General features: G+C 44.2%; 1 protein-coding gene across 1 annotated transcript in view; it reads left to right on the top strand.

Annotated features, from left to right (window-relative positions):
• osbpl5 (oxysterol binding protein-like 5) overlaps nt 1-18,160 on the top strand; it is a 48,820-nt gene that overhangs the window by 22,232 nt on the left and 8,428 nt on the right. Inside the window, exons 3-12 of the mRNA XM_071895093.2 lie at nt 8,460-8,615; nt 8,834-8,907; nt 10,485-10,565; nt 10,968-11,069; nt 11,469-11,672; nt 11,930-12,014; nt 12,140-12,302; nt 16,600-16,813; nt 17,287-17,471; nt 17,664-17,745. Coding sequence (XP_071751194.1) covers nt 8,480-8,615; nt 8,834-8,907; nt 10,485-10,565; nt 10,968-11,069; nt 11,469-11,672; nt 11,930-12,014; nt 12,140-12,302; nt 16,600-16,813; nt 17,287-17,471; nt 17,664-17,745 — 1,326 coding nt within the window. The 5' untranslated portion in view covers nt 8,460-8,479. The remainder of the gene's footprint in view (nt 1-8,459; nt 8,616-8,833; nt 8,908-10,484; nt 10,566-10,967; nt 11,070-11,468; nt 11,673-11,929; nt 12,015-12,139; nt 12,303-16,599; nt 16,814-17,286; nt 17,472-17,663; nt 17,746-18,160) is intronic.

Below are 18,160 nucleotides of genomic sequence, written 5' to 3'. Positions count from 1 at the left end.
GATGGGGGCAGGACAGGAAGGACCGCCGCAGTCCCACAGAACAGGGGGTTTCCTATTTTAAGTGAGATCAAAGCTGAAGTCTGGCTGCAAGGCATTTTCTCCATGTGAGTTCCCAAAAATACACCTGCACCCCTAGCAGGGCCCAGAATAGAGCAGGCAAACCACACAACCTCCCACAGCCCGTCACAAAATTAGCCTCCTGTGTCACTGTGTTTTTTATGCAGTAAAAATATGTAACAGTAGGGCTAGTTCTGCTTTCACTGTGTTCTTTTAGAAAGAACAACATTACCCCATGCTTCTCCTTCAGTTTCTGAGCAACAGTTTAATTTTTATTGGATATGACAGTAGATTCTATTGCAGAAACAATGAAGGCATCTGGACAGGCGGACAGGCATTACTAGGATGGACAGTATGAGTTTGAGCAGTCTGCCGCAACAGTAGAAGGGCCAGTTTTTGGAATGCACTGAACATGAGCAAATGGAAGAACAAATGTCTGCAAATATAGCTCTCTTGGTGTGTGCGTGTGTGTGTGCTTGTGGTGGATGTCGGCATTGGTCTCCTGCGTGTGTGTGTGTATTTATTCGGTTGAGACTAGTTACTGTACCCACTGTAGCATTTCAATAAGCTGTTATAAGCATGTAATAATCTGCTATGTTGCTGTGCACATTGTGGATGCACAGACTTGGCAACAGTCCATTGGTGTGTTTGACTGTAGCCCCACCCCATGCAGAATCTAGGTCATATGGCCATCCATTAATCCTGTCGTCGTTGGAGCCGGAGGTTGGGGGGGTTGGGGGTGTTCGAGGGAGGGTAGATAGAGAGTGGTGGAAGGATGGAGAGAGTGTCTGGAGCCTGGCTCTGGACTTAATCTGTGCCATCATATTAGGAACAGCTGGCTTGGCGCTGGCTCTCAGTGTAGCAATTCCCCCACACTCATACATATGCTGGACACATACTGCAGTGCGTACATGTAAACATACACGTACACAGTCAAGGCCACACGCGTGCTGGGCTGTCACTCATCCATTGTGTCACTCAATATCAGCCAGCGCTGACTGTCACATTGATTGTGTATGTGTTTGTGTTGCAGCAGTGTTTGTGTACTTCTATTGCTATACTGGTGGTTGGTTTAAATTGGTTTAAAGGCATACTATGCAGGATTTTACTGTGTAAAATATTTTAAATGACCACACGCTTCGCTGGACTGGCAATCTATATAAATACCCATGACTGCAGAGCCCCCCCCCTCCTCTGCCTGGGTTTATTGTGTTTGGGGCGTTTCTGGGCAGTAACTTTTTTCTGTGTTGGCGTTGTGGTACATTCAAGACGACTGGGAAACTTCCACTTGGAATATTCTACTTCCCACCTCAGAGCGGTAAAGTGTTTGAGGTGGGAACAGTATTGATACCCGAAAGAAAGTTGCGTTTGTTTGGCTGCTTTCAGAGATGTTATCCATCTCTTGCAAAACCACATGAAGAGGAGAAAAAGCGCCTAAGGTGAGCGTTTATTTTATGTTATTTTCATCTAGCCCTATATATGTTTGATTATGCCATACAACAGAAATTTGAAAGTCTGTTTAAAAGCTTAAAACACATATTTTTTGTTCTGATCATTCACTGAACGCCGCCATGTTGATTTACGTTTACGGACATAAAATCTAGTATGCCTTTTTAAGTTTTTGAACTTTGAAGTGAAGATCCTCTGTGCAGCCTCGCAGGCCTCCACATCACCTCTCACCCTTCACTGTCCCTCTGCAACCCCCATCTATGAAATGTTTCCACCCAGCATGCCCCTCCCTAATGCTGCAGCAACATCACCACACTGCCTCTCATCACCCCATTTATTTTTCCATCTCTCTCTATCCATTTGACCATCCAAACCCCTCTCCAAATGATGGCCCTTTGGATTGCCCTCAAATGTTAGGTTAAAGGTTTAAAAATAGTGTTAACGTTAAGCATGTATTGTAGTTTAGATTACGTGTAGTCTAGGGATTACAAAATAAGAATATAGTCAATAGATGGCAACCACATGTATTATAAGTGTGTGTGTGTGTGTGTGTGTGTGTGCATATGTGTGTGTGGCTGCAGTGAGACCTTGGGGGGAATGACAGCAGGGACAGAGGGTCAGAGGCTCAGCTGACAAACAGACTACAAGACCCAATTTTTCATGTGGAATGTGGACTAATTCAGGGTACTTAAATGTGATATGACAGTTTCCTCCTTAAATAGCAGTATTGTTGACAGATGTAAAGTTTCTCTATGATTTAGGATTAATGGGCACTGTGTAAAACAAACAGTAGGCTTCCTTTCAATATGAGCTTTGCATTGAAAACAACTTAGTGCTACTGCCAGAGCCCAGCATGATGCCATACTCCCTCCTGCTCCAATATGGGGTGTATGTGTGTTTGTATGTTCAATCAATTCAGAAAACTCTCAGCCAACTTCTCATACAGTGTTTCTGATTAGGGTTTATGTAGAAGTCGGGGGCTGTGCATAGGGCAACTTGGATCTCAAAAAGCACTGTGGAAAGTTTCAGGACTTCATTGAACTACAGTACTACAATCTATGAGTTTTCCTACAGACCGAACCGAGGTCAACATCAGCCAGTGCATCTGCACCCCAGACTCGTTTGGAGGCTAATACAGTGTGTCCCTGAGCGAGATTGAGATTGTATGCTAGTTAGATTAGTCAAGCATATTAACATTGCACAGGTTACAGCATGTCAACATGTTCCCTTCTAGACACCTCCCTCCGTCTCCCCTCCCTCCTCCTCCCATGCGGTCTAATGATTAATAAAAAGCAGCAGGCCCCATGTGACAAAAAGACAAGTGCTTACACCTCAACAGGGTAACTGTGGGTCAAACCCTTCTATTGTGTTTTTTTCCTGTCCTCTTTACTCATAGTTCAAGGTTATTGCAGGATACAAGAATGTCTGTGTTATTGACTGGCCTGGTCCTGCTACTCCACTGTTATCTTTTCCACAGGTAGTCCTTTATAAGTCCATATCATTGGGTAAATATTAGCCTAGCGCCTGTGTAGCATGGCCATGGTGAATGAGGTTAATGTTAGCCTAGCCTGGCAGGCAGTAGGTGCAATGCTTTGCTCAGAGAGTGGTGAGAGTTGAGGTTTAGCACCATCGCAGGTTGTTTTTCTGTATTAATGAAAGGTCAGTGAAAGGGTAGAATGGCTGCTTAGTACAGAAATAGTGTGCACTCATGATTTGTCGTTTACTCTGGAGCAAGCATAGTACATAGCACTCTTAAACAAATACAGCCTACGTTGGATAGGTTCACCTCACCTTTTCTCCTTTCTCAAGATATAAACCCACGTGACTTCAAACAAACTGAGCAGGTGACATTTTTTTTGGACAGGTGCCCACCATAAGTGATATTTTCAAGTATGGACATGTACAGTCTATTTCTGACTCATTATCTGTATTTATCATTGCCAGGTTAACTAGTCCCAGCGGTATTTTTTGAATGTCCTTTCCTGTTGCTGATGTTCAGTCATGTGTTTCCCCCTTCAGTAGCACCTTCTCTGTTACATACACTGTGTGTCTACTGTTACTGCTGCAAAGGCCAACACTGCACTCCTTAAGCTCAGAGGATAGAGAAGCCCAATCTTGATTTATTTGGCCGTGAAAACACTTCAGTCTGTTTTCAATTGGGGTTTTAAATGTGTGCACATGTCTCAAAGGTCACAGAGGAAGTTGACCTGTGGCCTGAAAAGTATCTCTCCAATGGGAAAGGGTCTGTGCTGCATGAGTACATTCTATTTTCAGCAAACACTGAGATTCATATTGCTTGCATCAAGGTGTTCTCAAACTGCATCGACGTGAACAACAAAGAATACCACATCTGCCAGTATTTTTGATCTATATTGGTGTGGCTGTGGGCTGGATCTAATTGCAGCACATTGCATAAGCAGACTTGAATCTAAAATAAATCCATGTAAGAGGTTATTGGGGGAAATTGCGTTACTTGAAATGCTTAATGTGATAATCCGCTTAAAGTGATCATTTTCTTGATTTTTGCAACAGCTTTGGTGATAAACGTTTATTGCTTTGGTGTTTTGCACTGCATTTCCCTGCGATCGCTTAACAGCAGTGTCCCTAGTACTTGGACGTCACTGGACTGACAGCAGCTCCAAAACCCCCAAAACAAACAAGGTTGGGCTGCTCTACTGAGAATAGGGAAGCGACTACAAATAACAAAACAAGTGACCATGTCTACAGAAACTGTAATATCTGCACTATATAAATATATCCAATGTTTTAGAAAATGTGATAACTGTTTACTTACATTATTACTGCATATCTATTACAATTGATATCGCTATTTATTAACTGGTTATAGGTGGAATCACTTTTGCATGGTTATCAGTTGGCGATAGTAGCAAAACAGGCATTTTATCGAAAAATGTTGTGGATTATTACTTTAAATCGAACTATCACCTTAATCTGATGGTTCACAGTAACTAGAGTATTGCATGCATGCAGACAGTAGCACTAGTGAAATGGTGGACAAAGGCCAAGTTGCGTAAGATTGGCTTTGGTGAGCCAACTGATACACACTTCTATTTCCATAGAGGATGGCTAGTGTTACTAGGCCCTCCCACGGACTGAAGCAACAGTAGTCAATCATTTAGTTTGATATTGTGTTACTGTGGCCCTTGGCTGAGCCTGGGAACCCCATGGCATTGAACACTCTCCAGCCAGCCAGCCGTCCTGCTCCATCCTGAAACACCCACATTTGCTTCTTGTGCTGTGAAAGACACACACGCCCACGTACATGCACACAAGTACAAACATACACACATGCACATGCACGCAAGCAAGCACAAACAGACATACACACAAGTGAGTGAGTGAATGAGTGAACAAATATGATCCTTTGCTTTTCTGTCAATCTACCAATCCCTGGTCTTAATGCATCTTAATGGTGCCTACACATGATCAGCGGTAAAACCGCTTTGTACTTGCTTTTCCTGTGGTGAGATTGGTGGTGCCCACCTTGACGGTAGCGTTACCCATGGCAACACGCACCACTCAAGTTTGCCACCCAGCTGCTGTGCTCAAAGTTCAAATTATTTCAACTTTGACTGCATTTGCAACTGACCTTTCAAAGCGCCACCAATGAGATTGTACCTTTATGTGACGTAAGCAGGCGATTTGAAGATGTGGAGCAGAAACTCATCCTGTGTGTTTCCGAGTACCCCGAACCTCCTTGGATATAACACCACACTGAAGACATATCACGATTTTGGGAGAAAAAGTGTTGCATGGTGAAATGTCAGTTGTCAGACTGGCCTTCCGTGATGACGAATCAATTTGCGAACTTGTCTACCTGCGCTCAACTTTGCAGTGAACGAGGCACAAGAACGCTGATCATGTGTAGGCAGCTTAATAGTGTTCCCAGCACCTACGCTGTAGTTAGACTGCTGGCGAGTGTGTGTGTGTGTGTGTGTGTGTGTGTACATATGTGTGTGTGTGTAATGGGCGCTCAGTACTGCCTGCTCTGCCACTGCAGCTGGGATTCGCTGGTTGGAGTGGTGAGTGTTTTCTCTCTCCTTCTACATCCTGTGTAATCCTCCTCTCAGTCTGCAGCAGCAAGGCAGGCACACACACACACACACAGTCACGTATGCTCGATAGACACGCATCCACACACTCACTTCACGCACACATCCCTCAACACACACACACTACCATGGACTCTCAGATACGTCCAACTGACAGGCCCACACGTATGACACACACGCGGATGCCACACCCATGCTAGTACTAGACTAAGTAACGTGCTCACACACACACCCAGCAGACTCCCCGCCCTGCAGCTGTGAGGACCAGCTGTGATTGGTTTGTTCTGTCAGTCAGCATGTCTGCCCATGCCATCTTGACCCTCCCTGGGGCTGGCACTGTAAGTGGTATTATTTTTGTGTGTGTGTGTGTGTGTCCATAGAGTTTGTCAGTCCATTGTGTTTACTGCTGTGTAACACTAAAGCTACAAGCTCTTTTACATGCAGCCTGCACCCCACCCAGGGTTCAGCACTGTACTACACATGCACACACGCACTGCAGCAATGAAATGCTATTTATAGACCCATCCTAACGAGGACGAATAAGGCTTCTTTTTGGGAAGAAGGAATTCACCTTTCCTCTCTCTCTCATATCTTGGTCGCTCTTAGCTACGTCTCTGAAAGAACAAAGGAGCAGAGGGCGAGATGAAGAAGAGAACAGAAGAGATGGCAAGATCAGAAATGAGAAGGGAGTCAGGAGGTAGAGAGAATGAGTCACAGAGTCAGGGTAAGGAACAGAGAAAGCAGGGAGTGGTGTGTTGAGAAAGCAGGGAAGTGGGTACTTGTGAGTGTGTGTTTGTGTGTTTTACGTATGTCTGTTTGTATGGGAGGTTATAGTACATATTAATCCACACCGAGCACTCAATATCTCCTATCACTGCTAGAATAATGCATGTCCTTACCACTTAAATCCTGCAACAGGCAACTGGCTTTCTCATAATGTATTGTCGTCTCTCTCTCTTTCACTCACACACACACACACACACACACGCACACACACACGCACGCCCATATGCAGTGGTGTCCAGTAATGCTCTTGCACTGTCACTGACATACAGGAAATACTGTTGTCTGATACAAGGATTATAGGACTCCCTCAGCACTAGATGTGATTTCCAATTTCTCTAATGTGCTTTGTTGAAAGAGTAAGCCATTGTCTACCCATAGCTTACCATGAACTCTGGTACACCCTGATCACTGTGGTACATCCCGATCACTTAGCAATACGTGCGCAGGACTTTGTAACATATGGTATTGACATCATGTAACAGTGTAGTCATGGTGGAATAATGTGGGAGAGTTTAAAAATGAATCGGTTTGTAAAAACAGTCCATGAATGAATTTTATGTAACACACTGTTCTTGGATGTTGCAGCTGAGGATTTGTAGGCGAGACTGCTGTGTAGGCTGGGAGTCAGAGGGTCTAGCCTACTATATGTGTTTCTGCTCGGAGAGAAAATGAAAAGGATTATATTGATCTGAGCAGAACACAGTGTGGCCAGACAGACCCAGGTGGTAACAGCAACGCTCCATTAACCTCAGCGTTTTACTGTCAGCTCTGATCTCCAAAGATCAGCTCACCGCCCATTTGAATGAGCTTAATGATCTGTCTGGACACAGTCAGGACTCTCTGCAGTTGTTAATACCAGGCTATGAATAGTGCACCCATCAATAACTACGGAGCTCAGTGGAGGAGAAAACAAGGGACAAGGAGAGGGAAAGAACCGGAGGATGGAGGAAACAGTCAGAGCGCGACAAAGTGCTACGTCATTCTGTCTCCAGGGATCAAAGAAGAAAAACATCTCTCACTCATTAACAACAGACAGATGTGCAAAACACTAACAGTCTTGGCACAGATTGTGTGTGTGTGTGTGTGTGTGTGTGTGTGTGTGTGTGTGTGTGTGTGTGTGTGTGTGTGTGTGTGTGTGTGTGTGCACACATGTGTGTATGCATGTGTGACTGCTTATGTGTACACATGTTTTTGTTAGCTTTGTGTGGAGATGGTGGCCTAAAAACGCAATCCATCCTCTTAGTGCTGTAAATACACAACAGCACATATTTTACCTTTGTAAACAACAACAACATGAAGCCACAGAACCACAGTGATCATGTGGAAATCTACAATGGCTGCATTTGACCCCACCTGTGTGCATGTGGAGTTTTGCGTCTCCCTGGTATTGTGGGACCCGGATGTCAAGGGTGTGACTGCAGACATCATTACTCTGGGTGAAGCAATTTGTGGGCCGAAGCCTGTCCCTCTGCCACCACAGAGCCTGGTGGTGCTAGCAGACGGAGAGGATGGGAGGGGGAGTGGGGGTGGGGCTGTCATGGACAGTGGCTCTGTCTGTGTGGACAGAGTGACTGTGAACTTGTGTGGAGAGGCTATCTGTCACATACGCGGACACTGTGCGGCCTGGATGGCCTGTCACTGCCACGTACAGTCCCATTATGTGGACAGGCTGACATATCCTCGTACAGTGGGTTTTTGTTAGTCTAGGAATGGAGAGAGAGAGAGGAGGGACCAGACGGATTGAAAGATACGCAGGGAGACAGAAGGGAAGAAGGAGTTTGAGAGCTAGGAGTCAGAGACTCAGGGAGAGACAAAGAAGGAGATCAGATATATATAGAGAGGAGCTACTACAGAGAGGGGAGAGAGGATGGATCACTTCACTGAACTGTTTGTCCTCCTTGTAGGTAGAGTTTATGACTGCAACGTTGTGATCATCAAATTGATGCATCTTGAATTAACATTGACCTTGAAAAGGTCTTGAAAATAGGTTTTGTTCTAATCAAAATGTGTCTTTCTTCCTTCCTTGTGTCTTTATTCCTCCATTTCCTCCTCCCCTTCCACATCTTTCCTTCCTTCCTCTCTCTCTCCCTCCAGAGGACCAGCAGGTTGTCAGGATGAAGGAGGAGAATTTGTTCCATCGGAGGTTTTCTCTGTGCCCCAATGCCACCTCCCCGCCAAAAATTGACCCCCGCGCCCTCACCCGGAACCTGTCTTACGGAGGAGACAACGACCTCTACCACCTCAGCCCAGGTGAAACACCAAGAGGTCAAGGCTGACAAGCTAAGAACGTAAAATAAGGATATGACTCGCAAAATCTGATATTTCAGTGAAGCGTGTTAGTTGAGTCTGTGAAATGACAGTGTACTGTATTGTATGTATTCTATACAGTTGTTTCTTGGTCTGTCATGTTTTTTTATTGTCTTTTACGGTATAATTGTATGTGACTGTGTGTTGTGTGTTCCCACCAGGCAGTGAGACGGACAGGAATGGTCTCTCCATGCTGAGTAATGAGCTCAGCCCCGCCCAATCACCGAGCAGCAAGGTAAGAACACAGTTCCTGATTGGGCCGCTCCTTAACAATCCACTCTTATTGGCTCATTAGGTGAGCACACAGCCTCATGTGTCATCATAGTGCATCCTATGATGATGTATTTTTCTGATTGCTTATAATTAGCAGACTAAAGCATTCATAAGTGTTTTGTTCTAATGCTAGACAGACCTACCAATGTTGAACCCTTCTTTACAGGGTTCCCACTGGCAATTTCTGGAATATCATGGAATTTTGAGTGGTGTACTCCAAACAGGGAATTTGATAAATTCTCTGGGGGAGTCGGGGAATATCAGGGAATTTTACAAATGGGTGACTTCACAGGCATATACCAGAATGTATTTTCCACCTGTTTCACACAGTCAGTGCGTTAGATGGTGGTTTTCAACTGTTTTTCTACACAGCAGGCCCAAAAGTGGTGTTCATTCCTTTGGTAAAACAACGTGAACAAACCAGGAATGAAAGAATTTTAAGGTCACACTGACTTAGCTATGGGAAGTCATGCAAAAGTCATGGAGTTTTACATCAGGGCCACGGTGACAACCCACTGCAAGCTATTTTCTTGACAACCCAGACCTTAGTTGTTCTGGCGCTTCTCTCTCTCCTGTTCTCATGTTATGCTGGCCTTAATCTTTCTCCACTCATTAGCAAGAGTGATTAACAATGATCAATAAATGTTTCCAATGGTTTCAGTTCATTTCAGCTCTCCTCTCCTCTCCTCTCCTCTCCTCTCCAACATCACATGTTTGTGTGTGGAATGATTCACAGGCACAGCTGCATCTCTGGCCCTTTGGCCTTTCTCCCATCCCAAAAGCCCTTGTGGGACAATAGGAGACTCAGCACAGCCTAACCCTAGCATCACATGCTGCCATTTAGACTGGGTTGTAATTGTGTACTACACACTAAGAATGGGCTCTTGTAAACACAAATGCGTAGGACTCAGTGCCTGTGTGGGCTCACCAAATAATATTGTGAATCATACTGGTTTAGCTTACAAAGAATAAGTGGTTATGTGATTACTTACCACATTGAAATCATAGGAGTACTTACCACTAAGATTCTAATCTTTATCTACTGATTGGTCAGTAGAGACCACAGATCAGTATCTCAGCCCTATGCTATCTAACCCAGGAAGTCAGTGGGTTCATGGATTAAAATGCCAAGCTGGGTGGAACTGGAACGGTCATCCTCTGACCAAAATACTGAATGACTGCTAAGCTGCCTTGCTGGCTGAATGGGCTGACCACCCACCTGCTCCACACAACCTTGCACATAATAGCTGTGCTATAGTGGCATCAGCTCAAGAATTGTTTTATTACACTTCAAATCTTATGTCAAGATCTTGACCAATTTCAGCCACAGTGGACATTCTAATTTACAAACCAATATTTTAATTTTGGAAACTAAACTCTTGATCTAAACTTTGAAATCAGTTATGCATGATTAATTGTGGTTGGTAAGTTGACATAGTGGACAGTTGCCATGTTTAACTTAAATCCTTTACAGTCTCTCCTCTCCCTCGCCTTCATTTCATCCTCAATGACCCTCTCCTCTTCTCCCTCCTCCTCCAGTCTGAGTCCAGGATGTTCAATGGTGTGGAGAAGGATTGCCCCTCCCCCACGGAAAAGCTGGCCCGGAAGGAGTCTCTCAAGGTACACATCACTTCCTGTCCCGTGTTACAAGAGGCTAGTTTGAGACGATCGTGACAAATGTAGAATTTTATCAGCCATTCGGCTTGATCATAACTGTATGATATGTAATCATTTTGCACTTCTGTATCTCTGTAGGCAATCTCAGCTCAATAATTAAAATATACACTGACCCTTTGGGTATTTTCTTTTCAAATTTGGTCAAATTATATTTTAAACATGTACCCTTTTTTAAACTCGCATTTCAAATGACCAAAGATAAATCATGTTGATGACAACCAAAGACTACAGTATGCCAGCATGAAATTTGTTTGACTCTGCTTCCCCCTAGTGATTGCGTTTTTAGATCTATCCTCCCGCCCGCTAATGATAGATGACTCATTCAGGTGTTTTTCTGTTTCACAGCTCCAGAAGCAGAATTACAGGCAGGAGAAGAAACGGGCAACCAAAGAACTGTTTAGCGCTCTAAAGGACCCCAGTGTTGTCATCATGTCCAACTGGCTAAAGGTACAGGGATGTTGTCATGACAGTATTAATCCCCCAGGCTTACTTAGTATGATGTCATTGGTAGTCTGACAGTCTGACTGAACCCTGCTAATTTGCACATGTATTTTGCTCATCTGTCATTTGCGCATCTTTTGCTATTTATTATCCTAGTTTTACTTTGCACATCCTCTGTTGCCACCCATGTCAATTCTGCTAGCCTGGAACAATTCTACGGCTCTGGATATATACTTGTTTATGTTTAGTCTACTGTCCTACAGTACGTCAATCCTGTATTGTGTAACTGTCTTGTAATGTGGCAGCACCAATTAATGGGATCAAATTCCTTGTGAACTATATTTGGCGAGTAATAGCAATTCTGATGCTGACGTTGTCTCCTGTCCCATCTCTTTTCTTCCTCAGATCCGTGGCTCTTTAAAGAGCTGGACCAAGCTGTGGTGTGCCCTGAAGCCTGGGGTTCTCTTGATCTATAAAACCCCAAAATCTGACCACTGGGTGGGCACCATCCTGCTCAATGCATGCAAGCTGATCGAGAGGCCCTCCAAGAAGGACGGCTTCTGCTTCAAGCTGTACCACCCTCTGGACAAATCCATCTGGGCTGTCAAGGTCAGACATTTTGTTAGGCTTACTGACATTTTTTTCTACGCCAGTAATAACAGCAATTCCAAACAACATCAGTGCTTTCAATTGGCTTGCAACGAGAAGACTTCTATGATCATACTGACACGGACTTAACATCTAAATAAACTCATTCACTCAGGACCTGATTATGCTTGTGGCCATTGAATTACAATCCATTTCTGTTGTTGCAACATGACTGAAATGACCTGAGGTGTGAGTCACTGTTTCTTCCATGTGTCCAGGGTCCCAAAGGAGAGAATGTTGGCTCCATCACTCAGCCTCTACCCAGCAACTACCTGATCTTCAGAGCTGCCTCGGAGTCTGATGGTGAGGCATATGTGTGTGTTTGGCTGGGTTGGAACTACATGTTCTTGAGGGTTTAATTTAGATTTTATATTTTGTTTGCTGAAAGCAATATTTCCTGCCTCTAACACCACTGCTGGTCCCTCCAGGCCGGTGCTGGATGGATGCCCTGGAGTTGGCTCTCAGCTGCTCCAGTCTCTACAAGCTGACAGCCAAAGCAGGGAGAGAGGGAGACATCAGCACCTCCTCAGAGTCCTCCCATATACTCCACCTACTGCAGTCCACTGCACTCACAGACACAGAGCTGTTACAGTGAGTAATACAAGCCTACACATACAGCTGCACACAGAACGTATCGATTGCTTATCAGGTATCATTTGATCGTTATCCTCTATTATACAGCCATTCTCACTGGACTGTCAAAGCTCTACACAATCACACTCCGAGTTGTGGTGGTCCTGAAAGATTGATGTAGACACACGTCACCGGTGCTGCTCGCCAGTCTGTGCATATCAATCAATAAGGATGCCATTGCTACCAACCACAGTTATGCTGTGGTCCGTTCAAAAGTATAAGGATTATAAGGAAGTTTAAGGATTAGAAACATGTTAATAGTAGTGGTGTGTAGCGTTTACAGTGTATGTCGCCATGTTGACGATCCATGTTGGAGTTCCCAGTCTGAATACGCAACAACTGAAAAGGCAGAGGAAAGTAAAGCTTCTCCTTTTTAGGAGAAAAATGGATGTTAAAGGACACTTATTTCTGCTTTTGGTCAGGATGATTTTTCAGAAAAAATTACAATAAAGGGGAAATGAAAAGTGCTATGCTTGCACACACACAAACACACACATACGTACTGTGTTATAGCTGGTCTCAGGATGACTATCCTTTCATTATTGAAGAATCATCCTGGTTTGCTGGGTTTGCTCATTAAAAAGGAACTCTTTATGTAACTTATTCAGGGCCAGGTCCATTTTGAGGATACATGCTCCTACTGGTATTAAATGTTGGAATAAAATGTTACATTTGTATAGAGTCAGAGTGATTTTGACTAGGAAATTTAAGTTAAGAGATGAACATTCTTTAAAACAAATGTTAAATTGTATTCTATTTATGTTTATTCTTCTCTGCTAGATTGTAGTATGAAACCTTAGTAACTTCTAGCCAGATGCAAGTACAGATGGTAGAAGTAGTGATACACACTTGGACATTTGAACCAATATGGGTAGTGGAGAGTCTTCAAACTTAACATGCTGCTGCCAGGTTCTGAAAGTAAGAGACAGACAGGGACAGCATGAAGGAAAAATTAGGTGATTCTGCATGGCAATTATTGATGATGTTGCATTCACATACTGTATTGTATATAAAATTGGCTAAAATTAGTTATGTTTTTTCAGTAGCAGACTGTTGAATTTGACATTGATTTTGAGTGGTCATGGGGTATACTGACAACTGCCCTGTGAAATTCAATTTTCCGCTAATGATACTGCAGGCTCAAATGTTTGTTTTTTAGCTATGCCATAGACCCTACCTTTTTGTCTCAGTCTTTTCAGGGAAAACAGAAAATGTTTCATACCATTTATATTCTGCTAACCCAATTCTCAAATTCTCAAAAATCTGTATTTCTTTTGGCTCAACATCAGCCTGAATGTTTACTGCCATCTGGGATACACTTTCACTTTTGCAAAATTGTGAATCTGAAATTATAACTGAAACTGTTGGGACTTTTCCAAAATCCATTAATTGCAGGAAATTCAAATAGCCACCCTAAAGCCAAACTTTACCTCTGAATGAAAGATTTCTGGCATTTCCGTTTTGTCACTGTTACACTCAACATATAAGGAAGACAACCTGAATTGTGAAAATCTTGACATTAAAGGTGAATGTGTAACATTCTTGCCTTCCTCAGCAACTACTGTTGAGGTGCCCTTAGGCAAGGCACTTAACCCCCATTTGCTCCAGTGGTCGGTGGCAATCAGTAGAGGACTGTGGTTGTACTGAGCCAGTGTGAATGTGGAACAGAATGAATGTGACGAGGGGCATTTCAGAAAAAGGTCATTATGCTGTGAGTGTGTGTGTCTGTGTGTGTCTGTGTGTGTTTGTGTGTGTCTGTGTGTGTCTGTGCGTGTCTGTGTGTGTGTCTGTGTGTGTCTTTGTGTGTCTGTGTGTATGTCTGTGTGCTGCCCTTCCAGTTGTGCAGTCCACTGTGTCGACTGATAGCTGTTGTGTAACACTAAAGCCCAACGGCCACACCGTCTGTTTTACATGGAGTCTGAACCCCACCCAGGGTTCAGCACTGTACTACACACACATACACACATATGTAGAGAAGGGGTGTATAGCTATATGTGTAGTTTGTATAAATATATATATGTAGTAAATCCTATCATGTTTCACCTGTAAACTGGTAGTTATTGTGTGATATGTGCTCGTGTGTGTGCTATGTGCAAACAGTCCCGTACATGCAGGCATTTAGGCATCCTGCGCTGCCATTTGCCGTCTGCCTGAATGTGTAAATCAGTGTTTGTGTACTGTTGACATCCTCCATTAGACATCCTTCTCCTCCCCAGCCCCTCCTCCTCTTATCTCCTCCGCGGCTGAGCCCTCCCTCTGGCCATCCATCCCAGCTCTCCCTCCTCTCCTGCTCCTCTGCCAGCCAATCCAAGCAGCCCGTCTGGGTCACATGGCCGACAGAGGAGCAGGAAGATTGAGTAGAATGTGAACCTTACACCACCCAGAGAGAGACGGCAGCAACACAGACGTTGCGTGCACACACACATACACACACTCTTGCGCACAGACGGGAACATGCACACACACACATTCAGGAAGCAGGCGTGTCAGAGACAAGGAAACAAATCTGCACCTCTCTGTTGCTAGACTGAAAACGCACACAAACGCTTCATTAACCGGAGAGAGGAAGAGATAAGGACAGACTGTGCCTGTGGTTGGATTTATTGATAGCGTCACTGGTGGTGTTTTGAGGTCTGTGAGGTAAGGAAAGCCTCCTCTGTCTGTGTGTTTGTGTTAATAAATAACATCTCTGGTTGGTTAGTGATTCACACAGTGAGCAGGAATGTGATTTTTCAGGTTTGTCGAGACCTCAGGCTTTGCGGACACGCAACTCCCATTCATTTTTGTTGTTTGGGGAAATTACTGTTCCCTTGTGTTTTTTTCTGGGGTTTTTTGTGACCATAATCCCATCCCTGAATACGGCATGGCCCACATTCGCAGAAAGCATATGGCACACTACAGTTGTCTTCCACTGTCATAAGGTTTCTATGTGTTTTTCAGGACTTGAAGTGAGGAGGATTTGTGCAATGTCTGACTGGAGCCTTTGTTTGAGTGTGCATACCATTGAGACCTGCCTTAATTTACGTGTGTGCCTGCCTGTGTCTGTCTGTTTGTGTGCCTGTCTGTCTGTGAGTGTGTTGTCTGTGTGTGTTTTTTAGATGTGTACGACCACCAGAGAGTACAAAAGTCCACTGTCTGACTTCTATAATGGCTGAGAGATTGGAGCCATGATGTTCCTCTTTAGCCATCAGTTTCATCCCCCATCTCTCTCTCTCTGTCTGTCTCTATCTTTCTCACTCTCTTCCCTTGGCCGTAGGCTAATGCGTGTCTGTCTCCACTGTTGTTGTTTTTTTTAGTTTGTTTTGGTTGGTTAGAAAGCTAACAGATCTGAAGATTTGGTTGGATGCGTGTCTAGACTGGAGCGTTCCACAGAAGCTAATATGCATGCATAATATGGGTAATTCAGCAGAGGATGCATTTGAATTTGTTATATCTCTGGATTGTCTGTGTGCAAACGCATATATGTCCCTGTATGTGTCACCTGACTGTAGCTGGTGACATTCAGACCACTTCAAGGTGAGGGGGGGCAGTGTGGGGGGTTGCCAGGGCAACCAGACAGGTCAGATGTGCTAGATACATCCAGGCCCTCCAGGTCAGCCGTGTTATTATATTGGGCCATCTCTAACGCAGTGGGCTTACTCATAGTAGCCTTCAGTGGGTTCAGATTCACAACACATTCAAAGGACATTCACGGCCTTGAAGTTTCATAGCAGTGACTCTCTGTGTTGTCAGAAGGCTGCGTCATGGTTTTGGACTGTTTGTAGATATTTTAAGCCTGTGTTGTAGTGGCGAGGCAGTCATTGGGGCTCTGGCAGCACAGAGATAAGATTGAGTGAGATGTTCCTAATTTTCATGTCATATCCTATTATTCATCTCTTATGTCTGAGCTAGGTCAGAAAAAAATATCCTCAAGCTCCCACACAACTGAATTATCTCCAGCAATGATTTGCTACCGCTATGAGAGCCACATTATGATTGTAATTTAAATCTGTTAAGATACAACCATAAATCAAATATCAACATACAAAACTGTTATGTAGGAAGAATAAACAACTCATTAAATTGTATTAATCATGCCTTTAACCACAAATTCATAGCATAATTTCCAGAATTTGTTTGACCCAACCTATTCAGAGACATGCAGTTCCACAACAGTGCCTTATCCATTATGAATGGCTGAATGGCTGATGCTGTTTGTTAGAGTTGCATGTTATAGCTCTAACCTGAGTGTTCGCTGCTCCTCTGCCACCGGTAGGTTGAATGACTCTGTGCTGCTGGGCAATCACCACATGGAGCATGACGGCTTCTCGGACAAATCGGAGCGCGAGGCTCACGAGGACTGGGACACCACGGCCAATGAGAACGGTGGAAGGCTGACTGAGGAAAGCGACATGGACCAATCAGACGAGCTGTCCCCGGGGCCACAGGCCACGGCCTACGTAGAGCAGGGCCCAGAGGAGATGGCTGAGGTGAGGTGCCAAGTTCACAGTTATTTATGTCGATGGGCATTGACCCTGTTCTTATCTCGTTTACCTTTTATGTCAAAGAAGGCAGCAGGAAAAATAAGTGTAGAAAAATATGTATTTTGGGTGTTTCAAGATATTCTGTTGTGTTCAAATGAGCACATTTCTTAAAGTTTCTTATACTCAGGCATTTCCACCATGGCACAACTCCTCTGTTAATGCTTCTGTCCATCTGCCTTCCCCATCTCCCCTATTTGCATTAGTGTCGCTCATTCCAGTGCTCCCAAATTCACAAGGCAAGCTCACTAAAGTACCCAAATATAGTTCACCCCAGTACCCTCTCCTCGTTACCCTAGCCTAATAATAATGTGATGCTTTATTGCTTGCCGTAGGGCAGAGCTGTCTCTCTAACCACTAGGCCACCCTGCCGTCCTAGCTCACTCCCGTGTCCCTGCCTGTGTTTGTATGTGTTCACCCAGGCTGGGGAGTCGTCCCAGGTGGAGACGGTGTCGGAGGAGAACAAGAGTCTGATCTGGACCCTGCTGAAGCAGCTGCGGCCAGGCATGGACTTGTCCAAGGTGGTGCTACCCACCTTCATCCTGGAGCCACGCTCCTTCCTGGACAAGCTGTCGGACTACTACTACCACGCTGACCTGCTCTCACAGTCAGTAACCCAATGTCATTATATTCTGTGTGTGTGATCGCGCATGTTTGTGTGTACACAATATATGTAGATACACGTTCACGTTTTATACATTTTAGTATTTTCTTTGAATGAAAGATGTTTCTGTTTTCTCTTCATAATCCTGTTTGTTTCTGTTTCCTCCCATTACCCCACCTCCCTTCCCTGGCACAGAGCTGCGCTGGAGGAGAGTGCATACGGGCGGATCAAGCAGGTGTTGCGATGGTACTTGTCTGGCTTCTACAAGAAGCCCAAGGTAAGATGTGTTCACTCCCAGATGGCTTGTTATTTATTCTGAAGTAGCACATCAGTCTCCTCTGCTGTTTCTGTTAGAGTAAGTATAGCGTAAAAGGTTGTACATGACATCTACTGTCTACCTGCCATATTGTGAATAATTTCCTGTTCCATTATTGAGTCCAGACAGGTGGTGTAATGAATTTAATATTTCCATAGTGATGTTGACAATCTGTCCATTCATTTAGTATTCTTCCCTACAAATCGTAGCTGATATAAGCTTAGTCTTGAGTAAGTTAACCTCAGTGGTTATACCAATTTGGTATACTGGCTGTGTAAGACTGGTGCAATCCTGAGGAACTGTGCTCTTGTTTTGCCTAACTGACAAAAAGCTTTAAACAGAAAAGACTGGTCTAACAGGTTCCTCATTTGGCTTA

This window comes from Centroberyx gerrardi, chromosome 4, assembly GCF_048128805.1.
Source record: "Centroberyx gerrardi isolate f3 chromosome 4, fCenGer3.hap1.cur.20231027, whole genome shotgun sequence".
Classification (NCBI taxonomy): domain Eukaryota; kingdom Metazoa; phylum Chordata; class Actinopteri; order Beryciformes; family Berycidae; genus Centroberyx; species Centroberyx gerrardi.
The sequence above is the reverse complement of the archived record's forward strand: the minus strand, read 5'-3'. Positions and strand labels throughout refer to the sequence as shown.